The sequence below is a fragment of the Monosiga brevicollis genome, genomic scaffold (assembly GCF_000002865.3).
Source record: "Monosiga brevicollis MX1 MONBRscaffold_2 genomic scaffold, whole genome shotgun sequence".
NCBI classification, from domain to species: domain Eukaryota; class Choanoflagellata; order Craspedida; family Salpingoecidae; genus Monosiga; species Monosiga brevicollis.
Window position 1 is genome coordinate 831,690 of NW_001865039.1, and position 21,505 is coordinate 853,194.

The window sequence follows — 21,505 nt, forward strand, 5'->3', positions numbered from 1 at the left end:
CCCCCCCCCCCCCCCCCCCCTCCCAAGAAGGAAATAAAAGAAGAAACAAACAAACAAAGAGGTCCATATCACTGACCACCACGAACGCCCGAAATTGGCCTGTCTCCGAATAAAGCTTGCTCGGATTCTGCTCGCTTGAAGTTGTACCATCGCCAAAATACCAGGTGTAGGCCAGGGCATCGCCATCAGCGTCTGAAGCGTCTACGCTGAATTGCACCTCCAGTGGCTCGTGCTTGCTGGTGGGATCAGTCGAGCTGACCGAGTGCACCACGGGGGCGTGATTGCCCAACTCGTAGAACACGTGGCGGATATCATTCAGGGTTGCGTAGTAGAACGAGCCATCTGGAGCTTGCTCAATGTCAATGACGGTTCCTGTATCTGAATTGAAGAGCACCACCTCCTTGACGTTGGTGCTCGTGGGCGGGTCAAAGGTCAAGTATTTCATCCATCCTTGCGCATAGTCGGCAAAAAAATAGGCACCCTGGTATCTAAGAGCAAGCAACAGACCAGCCGCAAGCTCGACAATGAGAGTTGCTCTGCCCCGAACGGCCCTTTTCACGCACGAGGCCCTGACAAAAAAAAAAAAGCAGCGCCCACCCCCAATAAAAAAAAAAAAAAAAAAGGCGCCTCTTCTACTTACTCTTGGGGGAACTGATTAGCCCAGTTAACAAAGCCTCCAATAATGCAAGCCTCGTCGCCATAGTGAGCATAGCTATAAATGGCGCTCTCGTGCAAAGAGCAGTCGCACGACTGGGCAAAGTCTAGCAATATCGACCAGAAAAAGAAGAATAGGAAGAAAGAGATGGCAAAGATGAGCGCGTCGTAGGCCCTTTGTCTGCCGATGCATCTGCAATCCTCCGCCGATCCCTGCTGGCTGTTTCAGGCATCCACCCGCGCACGCCCGCACCAGGGTTGTCGCATGCGCCCTCGCACATCGGCCAGCCATAGTTTTTGTTGGCTTGAATGATGTGCACATCCTCCATCGCCACATTCTGAAGCGCAGCGACGCGCAAAATCCGAATTGAGAACATGATGAGGGCAAGAAGAGAGGTCTGCACGACACATTTTCCCGCTTGCCTGCATGAGACACGGGCAAGACATCCCAGGCGTCAGGCATGGGACTTACCCAATCGTTGCTGCCAACCTCCGATACGAAAAACCGCTCCGTGGGTGAATCGAAAAAGGCACGGTAGCCATTGCGAATGCCGACAGCATACACGCCTATTGGGGTAACCCGCCAGAGTTGCCAAACTCATGAAAAAACCCCGAGCGACCTCATGGCAGAGTACGCTCAAGAAGCCCGTCTTTCTTTGTGATCAAAGGAGCTTCACCAATAGGCGCCACAACATACCGTCATACATGCCCGCTGTTTGTACACCCATGTTGGAGGATGGGAAAGATCCATCCTTATTGATGCGAATGACCTTGCCAGCCGCAGTGTGGGGCTGTTGAACAAGATATTCGTTGTACTTGTCACCCAGAGTAAGGTAGATGTATCCGTCATTATCAAAGACCACCTCGCCGCTGCGACAACGCGCCAAAAGGTGGACAGAATCTTTGTGAGACTGGCAGGTGAAACAGGGAGGCAGTCACGCATGCAACTCCCATATGAAGGGCACCAAGCATGAGAAAACTCGGTAGGGTTACTGACCCGTAATGAAAAGGTGCAGGCCAATCGAGATCGCCGTTGGCATTGTATGCAATGTCAGGATCCTCCCACAAAATCACTGTGCACAGGCAGAAAAGGAGGTAGCCCTGGTGAGCAGTGTTTGCTATACATGGGAATCTTGGCACTAGAGGGCGAGTACGCCATTGGAACAAAAAGTGCCACGCCGACGCATGGCTGTACCTTCTGAGGCAGTTGAGCCCCGGGCATCAAGGCCGCCATTCTCTTCATGGGTAAAGCGGGAGAGGCGGTAGCGCTTGTCCTGGGCGTGTGAATAGAGAATGTAGAGGTAGGGCTGATTTGGAAAGTCGGGGTCTAACGCAAACGAAAGCAGACCCTAAAATTCGCCAACAGTGGGGTGAGGCTGACAATGACGGGTGACTGATGGATCGCGGCGGCACCTGACATTGATCCCACATACACGCTCATAGCCCGAATCCACGTTGGGTATGGACATGTAGGTCGCTCGGGGCATTGGTGTTTGGCTGACGTCGCCAATGACAAGCGTGCCCACACGCTGGCCTGTTCGATTTGTCGCGCACGTGTGCAAATGAGTGCGGGCATAAGCATTGGGGCCAGGCGGTGATGGGGGACACCCATAACGCCGCCGACGCCGACGGCAACGGCAACGACAGCAGCCAATGTACCGAAAATGATGCGATTGCTGTCGAGGAACTTCATGGCGGTGACCTCGTGAACCGAGGCTGTATACTCGTCGACAAAGCCCTGCGAGCAAAAGAGGGTCAACAGCTGGATCCTGCTATCGCACTAGGGGCGGTTGGCAGTGCAGACGTGCCGAGCTGTTGAACAGGGCCTTTACCTGGGGCGGGGCTGCAGTGGCAAGGGCCAGCATTAGAGCTAGCAGACTCCAGCTACACGACACCATGTTGCTGGATGGATGGGACAATGGCCATCAACTGCTCAAGTCCAAATGGCTGGGAAGGGGACTGAGCTGGGAAATCGAACCCTTTGGGACTCGCTCGGCGCGCTCGGGGCGCCGGGACAAGGCAAGCAAGCGTGCTCGTGCACTGAGACGAGAGGGCAAGGACTAGGTGAAAAATGCTCGTCATGCATAGTCGGGCGCGAGTGTGACCGGCTCGGAAATCAAACCTGAGTGGTCGTCGCTGGAGTTGTCACGGTGTTTCAAGGGTGCAGGGGCAAGCCACGAGAGGTGCGGCAGCGGCCCTGTAAATGCTGGAGGGTATGTGGGAGCAGGGTGACTGGGGCAGCACCTGGCCGGGTGCAGGTGTCGGCAAAGCGATGCAACGGCAAGCGTCATGAAGCAAGGCACAGGCCTCGACCTGCCTCTTGGGGCTGTGAATCACGATGATTGTTTCCGAGTGACCAAGCGTGGCTTGAGCGTCTGCACGGCCAGCCATGCTTGCGTAGGTGGGGTGGGTGTATCACAGTCGCAAGAGCTGCATCATTGTGGGCCATTGCAGGTTTTGAAACGGCGAGTGGGCAAACGTGCAAGCCGAGTCGTTGGTGTTGTTGCTTGCACGGATGCAACAAGTGCATGCACGCTTACTCTCAAAGAAGCAGCTGTCGATGTGGCTGTGATGCGCCTGCAGGCACAGCGAGCCGACCATTGCTCTGTAAGCGAAACGGGAGCCCTGGCTACGCCACAGCGCTGATGGGTGCAGTCGCAAGGGCCGTTGTCGGGGCGAATCGTCTCTTTCTTCGACAATCAATAGGATGAGAGCCACAAGAAGCGCCGAGTCTGAGCGGGACAATCAAGAGTCGCTCAGCGGACATGGGCTCACTGCACGACTGCTTTGATAGTCGCCTCTTCCGAAAACCATGAGCTCGGCTGAGCTGTGACCAAGCTGAAACCCAAACCCCCCCCTGCCCTTGCTACCGTGTCGCCCCGACGTCTTGCTCGTTTCTGCACCCACTATCCCAGCACCAAGGGGTCAAAGAATGGTTTGGGGATGATGGTACCAATGAGACGGTAAAATTTAATGTTGATGCTTACTTGTCCTGGAGGTGACACACCCTCGGACGCCAACAGTTTACGGCAAGCAGAGCATGCTTGACGTATCGCTGAGGGATGATAAGATGAGCGTCGTCAGTATCCTTATTATTGTATGGGCTTTGAGTCTGATAGACCCAATGCCACATACATGTCCAAGGCAGCTGCACGATTCGTATCTCTGAACGTGCCGGGTTGCCGTGAGACGGCGACCAAGGGTGTGTTGATAGGACATCGGGAATGGAAATTGTGGCCCTTGACCACTACCGATTCGATTGACACGATCAATCATATCATCACCACCAGAAATGCGGCTGTGAGGTTGGAGCGGCACAGCCTGAGCCTCCATACGTCGACCGAAACCCCCAAAAAGCTGCTACACATGCCTGCCAATTACTTGCCATACGACAGCAAAGCAGTGGTCCAAAAGGCTGGATGCCGATCAAAACCAAACACTGGGAATCAAAGATGCACGAAGTAGCCGCCTAGGTACAGTGGCGTTGCGAACAGTCGAAACGCAGAAAGTCCACTTCAATGTCCACCTAACCGTTGGCATAGGAGGAGCACACGGTGCCAACTTGTGAGCGGTTTTTTTTTTCTTTCCCCTTCTCTTTTCTTTTTCTTTGGTTGTGTGGGCACACTCGCTTCGCCCCTTTTCGTTGAGGCCGAGATTCAGCCCAGCTAGCCAGCACCATTCGAACAGGTGCAGAGGGTATCTTGCAGAACGTACGCTTTGCTTGTTGTGAAACTTGTAGGTCTTGGGCAGCTCGTAGCGGAGCTCGGCAACCACCTCCATCTCTGCCCCAAGCTCTTTCGCTTTGCGCTGCAGAAAGGCCCGTGTTGATGTCTTGTGCAGTGAATAGACGGCACCATCCGCAATCTATGGGGCACAACATGGCACGCAACAATATTGGTGAGGCTTGGCATGTGTCACAGCCTCAACTGGTGCATCCACCGCACCTCGATGGCGCGACGCAAGAAGAGGACATCCAAACCCGCGTTGTGCTTGGTACCAAAGGGAGGGTTCATAACCACCGTGTCGACCTGTCTTGCGCCCGGGCCCAGCGCCAGAGGCCATGGCTCAAAGACGGCGTCCTTGACACTTTGGCTCATATCCTCGCGCCGAGCAGCGCCACTGCCATGTCCCCGACCCCGACCCCGACCCCGACCTCCATGTTTGTCGCGTCCGCCCCGGCTTCGGCCACCACGAGGCGCTGAAGCAGCTGATTCCTCCCCAGCAGGTGCTTCATGAGCCACTGCGTCCGCCAGCACAAAGTCAATGTCGTCCTCCAGCTCAAGCCGGGCCGCATTGTCCAACGCAATGTCCAGAGCTGCTGAGTCGATATCGACGGCCAGCACGTGATCTGCACCCTGCAACGCACATGCGATGCTCAGCATGCCACAACCGCAGCCCAAATCCACAACCGTCTTGCCCAAAAGATCACCAAAAGCGTTCTCCATGGTAAAGGCCATGTGGGCGGCAATGTGTGCTGACGTCGGATACTGCTCCAGCTCAATCCGTGGCTCTGCAAATGGCTCGACCTCCTGAAGTGCAGCCTCAAGCTCCCGTAGCTTCAACATGGTACAGATCTCAAGCGAGCACTCAACACAAATACAACTCCTCCCCCGCCTACTCCAACAGGCGTCTGCCGTCTCCTCCTGCCACCCGTGTCGAACTCAAAAATAATAGCAGAAAGCCAGCGCCTGTGAACATGCGAGGAGACGTGCAGATGCGGAAGAGTAAATCTCGTCACACTTCCGCATATGAGCCCTTTTCCTTTTTTTTTTCTCTCCTCTCTCTCTCTCTCTCTCTGTCTCTCTCCAAACCAATTCAAACCAATTCATCTCTCTCTCTCTCTCTCTCTCTGTCTCTCTCTCTGTCTCTCTCTCTCTCTCTCGCTCTCTCTCACTCGCTCTCTCAACGGCAGCGCGGGCAGGGTTGTTTGGGTCCGGTGCAGAGGCAACGTTGAGCGTGGGTGAGCAGCGTGTCTCATTTGATAGAGTTTTTTGTTTGGCCACGCCAGGTTCGCTGTGGGTATGGCGGGTATCCGCCACCACTCCCGCGAGGGCAATCGTGGAGGTACGTTGGCCCCTGCGCGGTTTTTGCAAGCTTAATGAACGTCCGCCTGAACCCTGGTCCGCATCCGACCTTTGGAATGCGTTTTATTCATGTGCGTGGTCGGTCGCAATAGGGCAAGGCCTGTTCAAGTGGGATGATATCAAGACCGAGCGCTATGCCGATTACGAACAGTATCTGGGCCACTCGGTCATGGCCCCCATCGGCCGCTGGCAACAAAATCGTGACTTGACTTGGTTTAACAAGAACAAGAAAGGGGCCAGTGAACAAGAGATCAGTGCTTCTGAGCGACAGGCCCGTGAGCGCCGCCGCATCGAGCGTGAACTCGTTAAGCAACAGGAACAAGACCTTTTAGCCGAAGCCCTGTACGTCGACTGCTCAACAAAGCACCAACATCACTTTTTACCGTGTCGTGGATGCTTGTCAAACGTTGCTGTGTTTCCTATTGATGGTGCATTTCGCTTGGTTCACACGCTTGCCCTCGATGACCACCGGCAGTGGACTGGGGCCCGCTGTGCGGCGAACACCTGGCACCTCAAGTGTCACCAAACAGGACTTGGCCGAAGTCTTGGGCACGACCAAGAAAGAGGGCGAAAGCGAGAGTGCCTTTTCTTCTGCCGACCGCGTCGCTGGCTTGGGTTACTCGGGGTATGTTTGGCGACCTCTTGTTTTTTGTTTTTTGTTTTTTGGTTTTTTTTTTGGTTTTTTTGGTTTTTAACCCACATCTCCTGCACACCGATGTCTCCCACACGCTCCACCTTCATCACTTTTTCGAAGCTCTCTCACTTCTTGCTGGTATCGTTGTGCCACTTGTGCACTGCAGTGAGGCACTGTTGTCAGCGAGTGATAAGCGTGAACGCGCTTTAGGCATGCGCAGTTTTGAGGTGCGTGGCTTATGCTTGTGAATTTTGCTCGCGCTCGCTTGACTCAATGCCCCAATTCGCTTGTACCCACCTGGACACTTGCAGGGCCCACGCGGAGCCTCATTGGAGGATCGTGGAGCACGCGGTGGCAGTCGAGGCCCAGCTCCAGGTGAACCTGTTTCCAACGCCAATCTTGTAAGTGACGCGCGCATGTTTCGGCAACTTGATGGGAATGCCTTGACCACCTGTTCAGCCGGGAGTGGGCGCGCCGGATTCACACTCTTATCCCATTGCTTGTCCAGGAGCCCATTGGTCAGCGTGACTTTGGTCGACCCGAGTCACAAGATGCACATCGCCACAGCAAAAAACACAAGAAGGAGAAGAAGCACAAAAAGGAGAAGAAAAAGCACAAGGATCACCGTCGAGGTGCGCTGTACGCACGCTGCATCGTAACACGCATTTCTCTCCTCACACATGTTCCCCTGGATTGTAGATGCGTCTCCAAGTGCTTCACGCCACCGGGTGCATGACTACGACCGTGATGAACGACGTGATGAACGACGTGCTGAACGACGTGATGGACGACGTGCTGAACGACGTGATGATCGTCACAATGAGAGTAGCTCAGAACGGAAAAGCTATGGTCGCGATTCGGAAAGGAGAAGCTATGGCCGTGATTCGAACCGCAATGGGGGTCGTGATGCTGATCGCGACCAAAGCCGAGGTCGCTCCCGAGAAGCTACCGATAGTGGGCATGAACATCATCATCGCCGCCGCCATGACAGTCGCAGCCCAAGCCCCGCTCCGCGGACCGCAGCATCCCCGCCCCGCCGCTCGAAAACACGCCACGATAGTCGCAGCCCCAGTCCCAAGCCACGATCATGAATCAGGAGTGGGTCTTGTTATTTCCACTTGCTCTGACTCTGGGGCATGACACCATTACCCAGCTCGCTCACAAGATACACTTCACAGTTTGAATTGAAAATGACCAACGCATCAGCCTGGCTGTCTGCCTGAACAAAGGAAAGAAAGAGGCTGCATCACGCGCAAGAAACTCTTTGCAAACTCTACATCATGCCTACGACGTTGAGCATTTGATTGAACTTGTCCGGATCTATCAAGTCCTCGAAAAATTCCTACACCAGAAACCAGCCCAAAGCCCAAATGTGTGAGCTGGCTGGTTTTGTTGCTGAGGCTGCGATAAATGGACATGGAACAAGAATACCTTGCGCATCACGAAGAAAACGGAGCCAATGAGAATGGCTGTTGAGCCACTCGATGACGGCGGGCCGATGCGGCTCACCTACAAACAGCCATGGCACCCACACCAGAGTACATCATTTGAGGTGAGCTGGAGTTTGAGCGATGACTGGAGGAGGCAAGAGGTGCGGTCAGCTCATGGCCCCAAGTTTGGTCCTAAGGCTGGAGGCAACACATACCGAAAGACTGGCAGCCACGTCCTCCAGAGAGCCGGCGAGTGTTTTGCAGGACTTCATGAGATATCTCAGGTCATAGAGGACTGGGAAGAAGATGGCGAGCAACTCATAGAAATCTTGCTCCCGGCGCGGCAAAAGATCGCCCAGCAAGATCTTCATCAAAAAGGCATAGTCGTCTCCACTGTGCACAGCCCCAAGGTCAAAAAATGCCCGACACGGTGAGGCCTCACAGAAAAAACAAGCAACATCTTTTGGCAGCCACCGACAGGGCGATGCGCTCGGCCCAGATTGTGTTTGTCTTTCCTGACTAAAGCCTTTTGTTGTTGGGTTTTTCGACGCTTCAGGCAAAAGCAGAACAAGGCGTAGCTCTGACACATACATGGAAGATGACAGCCAGGTCGTGTCTGGGTTCATTACCAAGCCACTGGTGGTCAAGACCTCGGCAAAGTGGTTGAAGGCGATGCCATCCTATCGTCAGCAGCCGTGGGTCGAGGTGAATAAACTGTGACTCGAGTCAGAATGGTATACATGGCGCCGCGAGGCTTGGTTGGAAATGGCAGGGCGGTTGCCTTCGCACCGTCTCGATCCGACTCAGGAGGGACATGGGCCGCAGTGGGTAGTTGGGCAGTGAGAAATCAGTTTTGGTACTGTGATGAAAGTTGAAGATCCAACAGCAGGTGCCCGGAGGACGATTGCCGTTGTGATCAAAAAAAGCCAAGCTGATGGTGAGCGGCTCCAACCTGATCATACATCAAAGCCGCGGCGTAAAAAAAAAATCAAGAGGGTCAGCAAATTGAATGCACGAGCAGCGGCAGTGCTGGCAGGTGGGGAGGAAGGCTTGCAACGGGAACAGGGCGAGGGGCTCAAAGCCAAAAGCAAACTTGCATGTTGATGTTCGCCACCAAAGTTTGGAAGATGTGATCAGCCGCATTCTTAAAGGTTCCCAGGGGCTTGGCAATCACACCGGGGTATTCCACGCTCTGTGCTCCGCAAATGCCGAGTTCAAGGTGAGCCAGGCTTGCGAGCGCGACCGACAGGCGTGCGTGCAGCAAAAGTACAGAAGGGCAAGGCGCACCACAGCAATGTAGGGATAGCTGGAAACAAGGGATTGGAGAGTGCGGATTTCATCCTCGAGGTTATTTTGCCACACATCCTTCACGGAAGATTCCCGGACATTGTGCTGGTGGTGATCGGAAGGGCAAAAGCGCCGTGTCCAAGGTGAGCAGTGGGCAAGGACAGACTCTATGCCTTGGGGGATCGAGTAGGGTAGGCTTACTCGGCGTCGGGCCATAATGCTGTGCCCAAACTGATCGGTGTCAACGAGAGTGCCGTGGCAGCGCGGTGCCCAGGCTTGAGCGCGAGTCACAAACGGCGGCTCCAAGCACTGCCAGGGGCGGTGAGGAGCTTAACAGGTCCCTAGCGTCAAAAATGTCGAACCAGCCACCAGCTGCAAGAGGACGCTGGTCCTACAGCAGCGGCCAAGCCTTGGACAAGGCTAGCAGACAAGCACAAAGAAAATTTGAATACCAATACCAATTCCTTTATACGCGACGTCAAGGTCTGGTCTGTTCAACCGCTCCGACCCGAGCGCTGCCGTTTGCCAAAACTGCAGTGCTGAGCACAAGAAGAAAAAAAAAAACAGCAACGCCTTTGTTCTACTAGCAGCCGACAGCAAAACACAACAGTGATAAACAACAGGTCAACCCCGGCCTTACATCTGGTAACCCAGTCCTCGAAACCAGTGAGTGGGTGACGACACGGAGAGAGAGAGAGAGAGAGATGAATTTGTTTCGGTGTGACACAAAGGAAAAGCACAACTACAGTACCACATGTGAGAGAAGAAGAATGAAGTCAAAAGAACACACACACACACACACACACAAAGAGGAGCTGTTCTCACTGTTGTTGTTGTTGTTGTTGATGTCAGTGGTTTTTTTTTCGTGCTTTTGTGTGTGTGTGTATCTGCTTTCAAGCTCTTCTGCCTGGAGCTTGAGCTGAGGGCGGTGTGGTGTCAACCAGGTTGTGAGGGGGTGCGAATACCTGCTGATCACGACTGGCCCTCAGGACTGCTGACGGCGTATCTTTTCCTCGTTCTTTTTGGCTCTCCTCGTATCATACGGAAGGATGAGCGAGGTGACGCGGCGACCTGCGCCGAGTCAGGGCGATGAGAGGTCGAAACCGCCCGCACCGTCGGTCGAGGCTGCTGTGGAGCCCCGGCCCATGTCCTCTCCGTTCCTGTGCATGATTCAAGGCATCCTTCATTCTCTCAACTTTGCCATCGTCCTGCGCGTCCTGATTGGGTGAGACTTGCACACCGGCTTGACTTGTCCATGCGCTCTTGCAATGTTCTCCCATGCACTCGGTCGGTCACTTGGGATTTCCCGACTGTGCCTCCTTTCAAACCGTCCACCAGGAGCCCAGCCTGCCGTGCCAATGTCTGGAACTGCATCTTGTTAAATGGTTGTCTCTTCCTGGTACGTTCTTGGTTTCCCCGAACAGCTCCAAGACATTGTACCCGAAAACCCGAAAACGTTGCGCTGTGTCCCGCCCTGTTTCTGTTCCTGTTCCTGTGCCCGTCTAACCCTTGTCTTCCGTTTGCCTCCTCTGATTGGATTCGCTCAACCCTTCAATAGGGCTCTCTGGGTCTCTACCATTTCTGTACCTGGCCACTGATTCAATACATTCTTTATCCAGTACCTTCAGATGACTTGGATGCGAGCGAGGAACAGCCCATCCCCCCATGGTGTGTGCTCCTACCGTGCCGCGCGGGGTCCCAGCCCTTTGACTCATTCCAACCTTGATGCGGTTTGTATATGGATCGAGCAGGCCAGCTGCCGAGTTTTTCCTCTTTGGCATGTTTCAAATTTTATGGGTAGTGCCCATGTTCATCTTGACCAAAGTGCTCAACGCCATTTATTGCCAGGTACGCCAACGTTACGATAGCTTGAAGAACAAGGTCCTGATCGACCTTTACGCCAGGTTCGAAGCCCAGCGCAAGCCTCACAGAGACCCCTTTTGGGCCTCTAACCGCTTGCCCCCATCAAACTGCAGTTGGTCGCGCGCGAAGCATTTGTTTTTCTGCGTGGTCAGGAAAATACTGCGTACCAACATGTCAAGGACCGCGAGTACGCACTTCATACAGTGACCCCCCGCGCCCCTTTCTTTCGCCTTTCTTGTTTGTTTGTTTGTTTTTTCCCTTCCTGACACGCTCGCTGATCCCCTCACATCCAAAACACCCGCCCGCTTGTGCCTCACGCTCTATTCCTTTACCCAAAATGGTGAAAAACAATACCTTGACCCGATTTGATAGCGTGCTCAATTGGATGGGCATGGTGCTGGCTGATCTGACGTTTAGCACAACCATGCAACTGCTTATGCTGCTTCAAGTATGATGCCGTTGCCTACCTGCATAAGTCTGTCACTGACTGGCCTCATTCTTCGTTGCTCATGCCGGCTGCCTCGGCTCGGTTGGCCTGGACAGGCCTCAGCCATGGCCTTTATTCCAACCATAGGACCCGTTCTATGTTTTATATACACGTGTTGGATCACGAGTCTGTATTGCTTTGAGTACTCCTGGATCAGCGCCGGCTGGTCGCTGCAGAAGCGTGTCACCTACTTTGAAGAGCACTGGGCTTACTTTCTCGGCTTTGGGCTGGCCTACACGACCGCGACCTATTTCCTAAGCTTTCTCGTGTCCACAGGCACCTTCGCTTTGCTGTTTCCCTTCCTCCTCATCATTGCCACCAGTGCAGAGCCGACCGCCCACGACGACACAACCACCATTGCCATCCTACTTCCAGGCCGGATCGCCATTTGCTGGCCTACGCGACCCCTGACCCACCGAGTCTTGCTGCGCCTCATTCCCTCCAAACGGATCAAGCAACAAATGGCCCACATTTAAGCATCCCACATTCAGTCCGATCATGCCCACCCCCCCTCACAACCAATTTTCAAGCCATCCTTGGCAACTAATCGACTCTTAACAGGTTCATGAGACAAGACGCATCCCGATTGCTATTCATCGCATGAGCCATGACTGACTGGACAAAAATCATCCCAGCCCGAAAATTCGATTCAAAATTAGCCACATTCATTGCCTGGCGGAGCGAAGGAGGATGGCTTTGATTGACACAAGTTTCAAGGCACGGCGAGACGAGGCGAGACAAAGCTAAGCAAATCAAGCTGATGCAGACCAAGACCGGCCCGAGAGAGAGGACGGAACAAGGAGCGAAACAAAATCACCCGGCGGATAAAGCATCAATCTGAGGTGCGCAAAATGCACACTTGAAGAGCTGCCATTCTTGTCCGGTTGCGTCGACACAGACGCCTCAAGCATTGACTCGCAAAATTGCTTAGTTGGAGCCGCAAGTTGGGTTGCATCGGTAAGGGAGCTTGTCATTGTAGGTGCATGGCGTGTAGGTGTGGGCGCTGGCCGGGTCGGTGACCGGAGCGTTCCACCTGGGAAACAGGGAACAGTCAAAGTGAGCAAGAGGATCGACAGCGCCGGATGAGACAGTATCATTCCCTCCGGCAAGCCCTCACCAGCTAGAGACGGCCTGCTCCATGGTAACATTGTTGATCTATTGTCAAAGTCCACCATATGAGGTGAGCCAATGCCCTGTATTTGCTCGGCACGAGGAGAAGTACGCACAGCAAACTGGGTATAATACGAGTTGCTGGAGGCAGCGCAGTGCGTGTGGCAGCTGTACACAAAGCCACCATTGCCTGGGATTGCAGAAGAACCATCAATCACATCACCACGGTGAGAACAAGAGCGCTGCGAGGCGCCTGGGAACCAGGTGGTGGGGGATACAAGCATGACGCCGTACCAGCCGCTTGGGAAGTGGGCACATCAAAGGCCTTGACAAAGTCGTTCTCGTACTGTGTGCATTTAGACCGAATAAGAAAAAAAAATAGAAGCAGGGTGGCACAGGACAAACCCGTAAAGGATGGGCATCACGAGACGCACGGACCACATGGCGACCACAAAAAGATTACCTGAATCATGGCAGGGATCTGGTCCGTGGTGCAATCTTCAGGATTGCCCGAGCACGAGCCCCAACCAGGGGCCGCAGCACAGGCACCGTTTTGCGTGCTGTTGGCAGCCACGTACTCCGAGGTATAGATGCAACCCGTTTGCCACGAGTCGAGGGCTGAAATGCGGCCCAAAACACGCTCGTTATGACATTACATAGGCACCGAAAGATAGGCTCATGCAGTGCGTTCATACCCGAATTAAGCACAAAGATGGGAGCCTTGATATACTTGTAGGTCTCCGGGCCAAAGATGCATTGCCACTTGTCCTCATCAGACTTGCTGTAAAAATTTATCAGAGACGTCAGGCGGTCTGAACATTGTAAAAGACTTGGACCGCGCAAACACGTACTCGGCAATACAGTCCGAGTTGACGCCATTGGTTGCGTTGGACATGGAGAAGACGTATTTCATCTCGTCGGGGTAGACGGGCTTGTCTGAGACAGAAGGCAAATAACCCGTGAGAGGCCACTCCTTGAACGCTTGGGACAAAGGGATTCCACATGAGAAGACAAGACGTACTCTCAGTGGTGTTGTGCATGAGGAAAAAGCCCGACACAGAGGCGGCCTTGAATCGCTGCAGATTGGGCAGCTTCTTTTGCAAATATTCGTGCACATAGTCTGTGTGGGTGTAGCATTTGCATTCGGGCGTGCACAATCAATGATGGGTGAGGACGGCAAGCGGGAAACATTTGAGACAATCGTGGCAGCAGCTCCAAGGCTGAAGTCGGATTCCAGCCGTAGGATCCAGCGCAGATCGATAAAGTTCGCACCAGTATGAAGATAAGTGGCCAAACCACCAGCTGAGCAACCACTGAGGAGGACATCGGTGGCGTTGACCAGGCCCATGTCCATAAGGGTTCTAGTGAAGATGGGCGCAGACAATGGCAGACACACAAGGTCATGGTCACATGACTCAGGTACTGGTACAGGACCAATCAAGGGAGAAGAAGAGAGCAAGGACCGAAGACACGTCGACACTCAAGACTGACTCGAGAGTAGCATCCAAGATGCGGTGACCACGAGACCAAAGCTATCAGGCAAATTCAAGCCGTGAGAATGGCTCGCAAGGGCGGGACTCAAATGCCGTCAAGTACAAAGAGAAGGCAAGAACAGAAACACCATCATGACACCACGGCTGACCTTGGTACCGTTGACAATAATGGGATCCGTGCGATCACCACTGAACGAAGCGCCGTCACAGCTGTTGAAACATGGTTGCCAAAATCGTGAGAGAAGGAAAAAAAGGGTTGAAGAGCAATTGAGGCTAGCCCAGACGCGACGTACTAGGAGAGCTGGACGCGGTTGTAGTTGCAAAACTGGGGGTTGACGCTGCAATCGTCACTCATAATGCCACCGCCGCCGGCGGTCGGGCCCAAGCTACAAGCGAGTGGTGGTGCAAGATTGGCGGTTGATTGTTGGCCACAGACAATCGTCAAGGATGTAATGTCGCACAGGCAAACGGCAACTCAAATCTTATCCAAGCGAGTGAGCAACGTACTGAGTTGAGCTACCAAGGTTACCCTTGGAGCGACCGAGGCAATCCCACTACGAGCACGCACTTGGTGTGAGGCGGGCGGGGACAAGGTGCCCGGGCAACGGATATAAGACGAGATGACGGTATTCACCTCCTGATAGCACCAGCCACCGCCCTGGAAGAAGATGATCCACTTGTTGGTGTCGTCGCTGCTGGCAGCGGGAGAATGATAAAAGGCTGCAAGGCAAAACGCGAATCACTGAGCGGTTGTCGGGTGCAAAATTTCGACACGAAATAAAAATGGCAGCCGCAGTAGACAAACGGCCCTCACACCAAAACACTAAAAGCAGAAAGAGTCAACAAAACCAACGAATGCAGCACGACGCCAAGAGCCGGATCCCGATATGGGCGCACAAATCGAGGCGGCAACGATGGGGCTTTGGGCGAACAGTGAATCGCGCTAGTCAAATCAGTGTACATGCGATCGCGATCCGATCGATCGCTCTAAGACTCGTACGCACCGCCAGGGGAGCCGTCGAGGCACAAGGCGCCCTCATCAGCTTTGTCCGTCATGACATGCAAGTTCATATCAATAGCGGAAACACAGGCCGAGGCGGCCAGCGCCGCCATCAGGCAAGCCACGGTCGTTGCACGCATGGTGACGGTCAGTCGTCGCAATCTCAAAATGCCAAAACACACACATAAATGAAACATCAACAACAGTGAAAAGACGAAACCCCCTTTACAAACTACAACGAACAAACCAAACGCCTCACGTGTAAACTTAGTGTGTGTGTGTGTGTGTGTCTGTGTGTGTGTGTGTGTGTGTGTGTGTGTGTCTGTGTCTGTCTGTCTGTCTGTCTGTCTGTCTGTACATCCATGTATACATGTACATGTATCTGTCTGTCTCTCTGTCTCTCTGTCTCTCTGTCTCTCTCTTGTCTCTCTCTGTCTCTCTGTCTCTCTGTCTGTGTCTGTGTCTGTGTCTGTGAAACAAGATAGGAAGATAGCATCGAGATAGAAACAAGGCCGCTTGGGAATGAAACGAAAACTTCTCAACAATTAGGAACATGCCCTGCTACTCAAATGTCAAGGCTTCAACTTTTGCCCGCTGATAAAGGTGGCAACCCAAGCATATGGCGGTGAATTAAGGAAAGATAATAATCACATCTGAATGTATCATGAACCTTGCCATCAATTTCGTTGCCAGGCGGCCTGACAAGTCAGGACCCTAGCTCGAGCTGGTGCGGAGGTCAATCACCTGAACCAAATCGGGCATCTGACGCTGTATTGTGTGGCCGCTATCCACAAAGAGGCCTTGTGCCGAATGCGGGTGGTGGCCTATTCGCATACCCACGAAGCACATTCAAAAGTCAGCACGTGGTGAGCCGGCACCTGCTGGTATTATGGCGGAATCACGCACCACGTTGTTGACATTCCAAGACCTCTGTCACGCCCTGTGCAGTCAGACGGAAGAGGCGAATGTCGTTGTATTTGATAGAACACACGACTGCCAAAGCCTCGGGTAGCATCAGCTGATATGACAGCGTGGTGTGCAGGTCCTAGCGTCATCCAAGCCCAGCAGAGGGTGAGCACAAGCAGGCATTCTGGTGCCAGTTTGGATGCTCAACCTTTGACTCCACTCACCACGCTGGACAGAAAGGCCGTCTGTGAGGGATGCGTGTGTATCCATCCTAGCGTCAACAGCTCGTGTTCATCCTGCATGCACGCATCTTTCGAGTGAGGCCTAGGACGTGGCTGCTCAGATGGGTGCGTCCTTTGAGAGCCGCAAGCGGTAACAACTGCAGGGATGCGACGGGCCTTACCTGATACCCAAAGAGGGCTTCGTCGCCTGCCTCTGTCGGCTGGCATCCATTGGCATCCCCACTCTGGGCTGGTATCAAAACGTGTGAGAGCAGAAAGCTTCCGTCTGCTTGTAAGCGGCCAGCAAGGATGCCACAAGTCTCCTGATCGCGTTCACTGTTACCGCGAGCGTGCGTGAGAAACTGGTCGAAAAGAATGGGATCGTAAGCTATGCGTGCAAGCTTGGGATCATCCTCCACGACGCGCGGCACAACGGGCCCCGTGCTATTGCCGTGTGGACAGCCTAAAACGCTTGCCTGCGTGCCTGTCTGGACGAGGCCTGGGCGCGCATCGCGAGGAGACAAACTCGCGGGAGTCATGGCCGAAGAAGGCAGCGGGAAGTTGGTAGGGGCGCTCATGTTGTAATAACCCAATGCAGGCGTGGAAGATGATGGGCCATAAGATGATGGGCCATAAGATGATGGGCCATAAGAAGCGTAAGAAGGCATGTGTGTTGATGACCTTGGCCAGTAGCATTGTGGTGAGTGATCCGGGGCCATGTGCATTGTGGCAGCCGTTGCTGGGTACACGGGATACGCGGCTGTGTTGTTTGTTGCTGTCGAAGCCTGATAAGGAGAATCGACTGACGAGGGAATCTGGTGCTGATGCGTCAAGTGGCCGTCAATCGCGGGGCTGGCTTCCTCGCCTTCACGCAGCCTTTGCAGGGCTTGTTCCTGCATGATCTGCCGCTGTGTGGGCTGGCGGATAGCGTCGTGGTACTGCTCCAAAGGGTTGGATTTCAGCCTCAGATCGCCCATACTCGCGTACAATTCATCCAACGTCCTTTTGGGCACCGCTGAGGCTGGGAAAGAAGTGGGAGCGGGCGCTGGGGTCTCACTGCTGGTGGGTGGTATGCGCGTGCTGAGAAGATCGCCAGCGTGATTCCCACCGTGACCGACGTGCGTGGTTTGAGTTGGAGGGCTCGATGCTCGCAACGGTTCTTCAATGTTGGAGAATTTGCTACTGCTCGATCTTTCGGGTTGAAGTGCTAATAAGCGCTGCTGCAACGACAAGTCATTCTCAGCTGTCGCCGTGGGTACACTTGCGGGTGGGGTCTTGGCTATTGAATCGGTGTTGCCTTTGACGGCGGCCAAAGGATCGCCGGGCCCGAGGGGCAGTGGTGGGGCTATGGGGAAGACGCGACTTGGCTGCAATTTGCCGTGGCTGGCCGCCCGCGCCGCGGTTTGCTGCATCGCCTGAAACTCGCGTTCGTAGCGAGAGAGAAGATCAGTCCGCATCGCCTCGGCTTTGGCCAAAACCTCTTGCAGCTAGCACAAACCGGACAAATTAGTGGTACATGTCAGTCACTCGCAACATGACTCGTGGCAAGCCAAGGCGAAGAACATGGTGCACTCAAGCAATTGTTCCAACCTGAGGCACTAGGCGCTGGTATTGCTCGACTTCCTCGGGCTTGACAGCTTTCACCTTGGCGTTGGCGCCAACGAAGAACGCAGCCATAAGCAGCCCCTTGTACGAGCGCTCCACCTATGCCACCAGCAATGATTGGAATGATCGGGGATGGGACAGGACCCAAGCCACTTGAGCACCTACGGGCCTCACCATATATGTTGGACTGTGCACAGACAGGGTGTCATTGCTCAGGGATTTGCGAAGCAGATCATGACTGAGGCGCAAAATACTTGGCCAAGTCTTGTAAACGTTATAGAAAGCCAACTCTGTGCGCACACGTATGCCAGACGAGAAGCTCGGGTAAGGTGTGCGAGAGACACCGTCGGTATCAGGTCATAATGGGCCCCGTGGCTCCAAAGGAGCAACATACCGCGATCAACGTCAATGCGGAGCTGTCGCAGCCGCATCTTGGCGTGCTTTAGACCATGATCGGTCATGCTGGCAGTTGTGTGAGCCAGCCCGGCTCACCATCGAGCTGCGCAGCTGCTTGTGTTGATGATCAACGTTCACTGCTGCTCCCAGGATTCAAGTCTCCGCCAACCAGAATATACTCCACTCCTTGTATCACCCAATGAGATGCAATGTCGCGGCGGCCACGACCCCGCCCGACCACCTAGATGCGCTCGCTGCGCCGCCGGATAATTAAAAAAAAATGAAAAAAATACACAAAAAGAGAAAACAAGAATTATTTAAACCAACACACGTAACATGTGGAAAACTACAAAGGTGTTGCGCATCAGATTCGATTTTCGAACAAATGTAAGACGTTTAAATTTTGTGATGTTGTCAAAGGAAGAGAGAGTGTGTTTCATTGAGTTTTGAGTTTTGAATTTTGAGCTTTGAGTTTTGAATTTTGAGTTTTGAATTTTGAGTTTTGTTACCAACACTCGAAGTGGCGGCGCATCAGACGAGAGGCAGCGGGTCATGACGTGAGCTAGTTGTGCGCCCGCTTCGTTTGTCCGAGCTTCGGATGCAGAGGAATCTTCGAAGGATAGCTTTTAGCAGCTGGTGGGCGTGGCACTTCGCACAACACCATGCCGAGCAAAGTCCCCTTTCGTATCGTTTACTGCTCGGGTATGAACGGGCCGTTGCATACTGAACTGCCGTGTGCTTGGACGTCAAGATCTTGACCCTTTTACGCGTTCGTACGCCTGCTCGTTGATTTGCTTTGTGCATGCTGGCAGGAGCTGAAGATGGCCACTCGGCAGTGGAGCTCGAGGTGCGTGAACCCCGGCTCGGCGTGGCTGCACTCGACACATGCCAGACTAGACCTCGCGACCTCCTGCGCTCCATCCATACCCCACCCTTTCCCCGCCCTTGCCCGCCCTTGCCCGCCCTTGCCCCGTCCGCCCTTGGATGCACCTCACTCTCGGCCGTACGCGTGCAGACCCAGTCACCAGGCACACGTGGTTGGCATTCAGCCAAGCTCTGCCAATGGCCCCAGGTCATCGTGCTCCAGTTCCCCGCCCCCACACGCGTGCGCAAAGTCCAGCTACTCTCGCACCAATACCTCATCGGTATGGTTGCCGTATCGATGCCAATCAAGGCAGCAGGCGGGCTGCAAGTCGTCACATCCATCACCTCGTCCACTGACTCCAGCCTACTGCTTTGGACCCTCACCTTCCCTCCGCCCTCCCTGCCCACCACCGTTCACAGCAAGTCGGGTCGAGCTATTTATTGGCGTAGAAGAAGCAGGCAAGCCCTCCGTGTCAAACACAACCAGCCCAACTGCAGCCTTTGACCACTGCGTCTTTCGCAAGCTCGGTACGTTGTGCGCATGAACATCTGCGTTCGAGACGGACCGCATCTAGGGCATTGACGAGTTGCGATGCCGCTATCTTCATAGGCCACGTGTCCTTGTCTTCAAATGTGAACAATGATTTTAAGAGTCGCGAGCTCAAATCTGTTCATGTGGATGCGGTCGGCACTTTTTTGAAATTGGCTCTTCACAAAAATCATGTCAATCGCCACAACTTATTCAATCAGGTGGGTGCTGGTTGGCCTCACGCATCAACTGCTTCGACGACTCTACAGCCGACGACCTCCTCATCAAGTACCATGGCATAGGTGGGACTAGTGGCGCTCAATTTTATTGGCGACTACACGGACCCGCTGCAAGCCGCCAACATGATATCTGGGACCTCAACCCGTGATGCCAGTCTTTCAACTGTATGTCACGGTGGAGCAAAACACTTTTGTGCGCTGCTCGTTTGTGCCTCCAGCCGTGTCGTGTGACAATTCTCGTGTGGAGGGTACCACATTTCTGAAGCCGTTTGCATGCATCTTGCTGGCGTAGCTGGCTGCTCAGATGCAGCCTCCTACCCCACCAAGAAGTGCCGTGGCTCGCGACGCACAGGCGCGAGACTTTTTGACTGGCGGGCGCATTGCAGACCCAGTGCGTGCCGTGATCGCCCGCGATATGTATCCCCTCATGCCATTTGACACAACTCAGTTTGTTCTGACCCTCTTGACCGGTGCGCCATGCAGTCTATTGCCCGGCTTCTTGAACAGGTGGCACCGGTCCATGCCGGGTCAGACCCTGCCGCTGCTGTGCTGGGCGTCATCAACCGACCAAACCATGTGGACAAGGCTGACGACTTGGCCTACACCGCAAACATGGCGAGTGCCTCGTGTTTTCCCGCACGGTTGTTGAGACAAGTGCAGTTGAGCCTGCGCCCCTGTGGCAGGGAAGCACGGGGGTAGGCGTCTGTCACGTTGAGGCCAATCTCACATCATCCTTCTTTTGGATGCAACCACCACCCATGTTTATTGGGGTATATCCAGGACCCTCTCATGGCTGAGAGGATTGCGCGACTCAAACGAGAAAAGGAGCAGTGCATTGCACGGTAGGCAGCTTGCGACCATTCCGACCCAGCCCAGCTGTGGCCACAAAGCCAGTACGCCCGTAGGGCACCTGGCTAAATTTGCCCCCTGTTGATGCCACAGAGAGGATTATCCTCGCGCAGGCCGCATCAAGTCAGTGCTGGGCGGACTGAATGAGTTAGGATTGGAGTTGGGTATTTTACAGCGCGACAAAATAGCAGCCGTGCAACGCGAAGACTTTGAGGTAGCGTTGTGTCACCTGCTGCACAATGCCGCCCGATCGCTGATCGCCTTGTGACGTCACTGTTGCTGAACATGTTTGCCGTTGTCCCTAGCGGGCCGAACGCATCAAGCGCCAAGTGGATCAATTGCAGGCTCAGGTGTGCATTGAGTGCAACCACGCATCGACGAATGCAACATCTGTCTGTCTGTCTGTCTGTCTGTTGTCTGTCTGTCTGTCTGTCTGTCTGTCTGTCTGTCTGTCTGTCTGTCTGTCTGTCTGTCTGTCTGTCTGTCTGTCTGTCTGTCTGTCTGTCTGTCTGTCTGTCTGTCTCTCTGTCTGTCTGTCTGTCTGTCTGTCTGTCTGTCTGTCTCTCTGTCTGTCTGTCTCTCTGTCTCTCTGTCTCTCTGTCTCTCTGTCTCTCTGTCTGTCTGTCTGTCTGTCTGTCTGTCTCTCTGTCTGCCTCTCTGTCTCTCTGTCTCTCTGTCTCTCTGTCTGTCTGTCTGTCTGTCTGTCTCTCTGTCTCTCTGTCTCTCTGTCTCTCTGTCTGTCTGTCTCTCTGTCTCTCTGTCTGTCTGTCTGTCTGTCTGTCTGTCTGTCTGTCTGTCTGTCTGTCTGTCTGTCTGTCTGTCTGTCTGTCTGTCTGTCTGTCTGTCTGTCTGTC

General features: G+C 54.0%; 7 protein-coding genes across 7 annotated transcripts in view; 3 read left to right on the forward strand and 4 right to left on the reverse strand.

The window, feature by feature from the left end:
* MONBRDRAFT_21995 (uncharacterized protein) overlaps nt 1-2,552 on the reverse strand; it is a gene marked incomplete at both ends in the record, with an annotated part of 3,530 nt that extends 978 nt beyond the window's left edge. The window contains 10 exons of the mRNA XM_001742538.1: nt 77-488; nt 641-761; nt 908-992; nt 1,127-1,221; nt 1,352-1,524; nt 1,652-1,727; nt 1,850-2,003; nt 2,088-2,188; nt 2,209-2,392; nt 2,436-2,552. Of these exons, the coding sequence (XP_001742590.1) occupies nt 77-488; nt 641-761; nt 908-992; nt 1,127-1,221; nt 1,352-1,524; nt 1,652-1,727; nt 1,850-2,003; nt 2,088-2,188; nt 2,209-2,392; nt 2,436-2,552 (1,518 nt within the window). The remainder of the gene's footprint in view (nt 1-76; nt 489-640; nt 762-907; nt 993-1,126; nt 1,222-1,351; nt 1,525-1,651; nt 1,728-1,849; nt 2,004-2,087; nt 2,189-2,208; nt 2,393-2,435) is intronic.
* Nucleotides 2,553-4,123: 1,571 nt separating this feature from the next.
* MONBRDRAFT_14119 (uncharacterized protein) lies at nt 4,124-5,219 on the reverse strand (the record flags this gene model as incomplete). The annotated part of the gene is made up of 4 exons (XM_001742539.1): nt 4,124-4,180; nt 4,369-4,518; nt 4,599-4,718; nt 4,896-5,219. 4 exons carry the CDS (start codon nt 5,217-5,219, stop codon nt 4,124-4,126), a joined length of 651 nt encoding a protein of 216 aa, XP_001742591.1.
* Nucleotides 5,220-5,675: 456 nt separating this feature from the next.
* MONBRDRAFT_4886 (uncharacterized protein) lies at nt 5,676-7,512 on the forward strand (the record flags this gene model as incomplete). The annotated part of the gene is made up of 6 exons (XM_001742085.1): nt 5,676-5,718; nt 5,831-6,080; nt 6,214-6,363; nt 6,684-6,773; nt 6,881-7,004; nt 7,072-7,512. The coding sequence occupies 6 exons, from the start codon at nt 5,676-5,678 to the stop codon at nt 7,510-7,512; spliced, it is 1,098 nt and encodes a 365-aa protein (XP_001742137.1).
* Nucleotides 7,513-7,794: 282 nt separating this feature from the next.
* On the reverse strand, nt 7,795-9,173 carry MONBRDRAFT_1697 (uncharacterized protein; the record flags this gene model as incomplete). The annotated part of the gene is made up of 6 exons (XM_001742540.1): nt 7,795-7,881; nt 8,018-8,195; nt 8,394-8,482; nt 8,592-8,747; nt 8,896-8,994; nt 9,090-9,173. Coding segments are annotated over 6 exons (693 nt in total), but the record flags the coding sequence as incomplete, so codon positions are not given.
* A 965-nt stretch (nt 9,174-10,138) lies between these two features.
* MONBRDRAFT_21998 (uncharacterized protein) lies at nt 10,139-11,915 on the forward strand (the record flags this gene model as incomplete). The annotated part of the gene is made up of 6 exons (XM_001742086.1): nt 10,139-10,314; nt 10,428-10,488; nt 10,648-10,757; nt 10,841-10,993; nt 11,325-11,400; nt 11,496-11,915. 6 exons carry the CDS (start codon nt 10,139-10,141, stop codon nt 11,913-11,915), a joined length of 996 nt encoding a protein of 331 aa, XP_001742138.1.
* Nucleotides 11,916-12,366: 451 nt separating this feature from the next.
* On the reverse strand, nt 12,367-18,235 carry MONBRDRAFT_30786 (uncharacterized protein; the record flags this gene model as incomplete). Its single annotated transcript, XM_001742541.1, has 22 exons — nt 12,367-12,472; nt 12,557-12,594; nt 12,666-12,739; nt 12,844-12,895; nt 13,013-13,167; nt 13,245-13,330; nt 13,401-13,485; nt 13,571-13,669; nt 13,822-13,910; nt 14,041-14,081; nt 14,192-14,252; nt 14,336-14,367; nt 14,611-14,762; nt 15,047-15,204; nt 15,413-15,489; nt 15,787-15,866; nt 15,949-16,087; nt 16,173-16,244; nt 16,352-17,656; nt 17,760-17,873; nt 17,940-18,064; nt 18,169-18,235. 22 exons carry the CDS (start codon nt 18,233-18,235, stop codon nt 12,367-12,369), a joined length of 3,207 nt encoding a protein of 1,068 aa, XP_001742593.1.
* A 597-nt stretch (nt 18,236-18,832) lies between these two features.
* The window catches only part of MONBRDRAFT_22000 (uncharacterized protein), a gene marked incomplete at both ends in the record, with an annotated part of 4,597 nt that continues 1,924 nt past the window's right edge, over nt 18,833-21,505 (forward strand). Inside the window, 11 exons of the mRNA XM_001742087.1 lie at nt 18,833-18,872; nt 18,983-19,017; nt 19,186-19,315; nt 19,455-19,562; nt 19,645-19,784; nt 19,866-19,967; nt 20,095-20,272; nt 20,335-20,497; nt 20,583-20,644; nt 20,765-20,865; nt 20,957-21,502. Coding sequence (XP_001742139.1) covers nt 18,833-18,872; nt 18,983-19,017; nt 19,186-19,315; nt 19,455-19,562; nt 19,645-19,784; nt 19,866-19,967; nt 20,095-20,272; nt 20,335-20,497; nt 20,583-20,644; nt 20,765-20,865; nt 20,957-21,502 — 1,605 coding nt within the window. The remainder of the gene's footprint in view (nt 18,873-18,982; nt 19,018-19,185; nt 19,316-19,454; nt 19,563-19,644; nt 19,785-19,865; nt 19,968-20,094; nt 20,273-20,334; nt 20,498-20,582; nt 20,645-20,764; nt 20,866-20,956; nt 21,503-21,505) is intronic.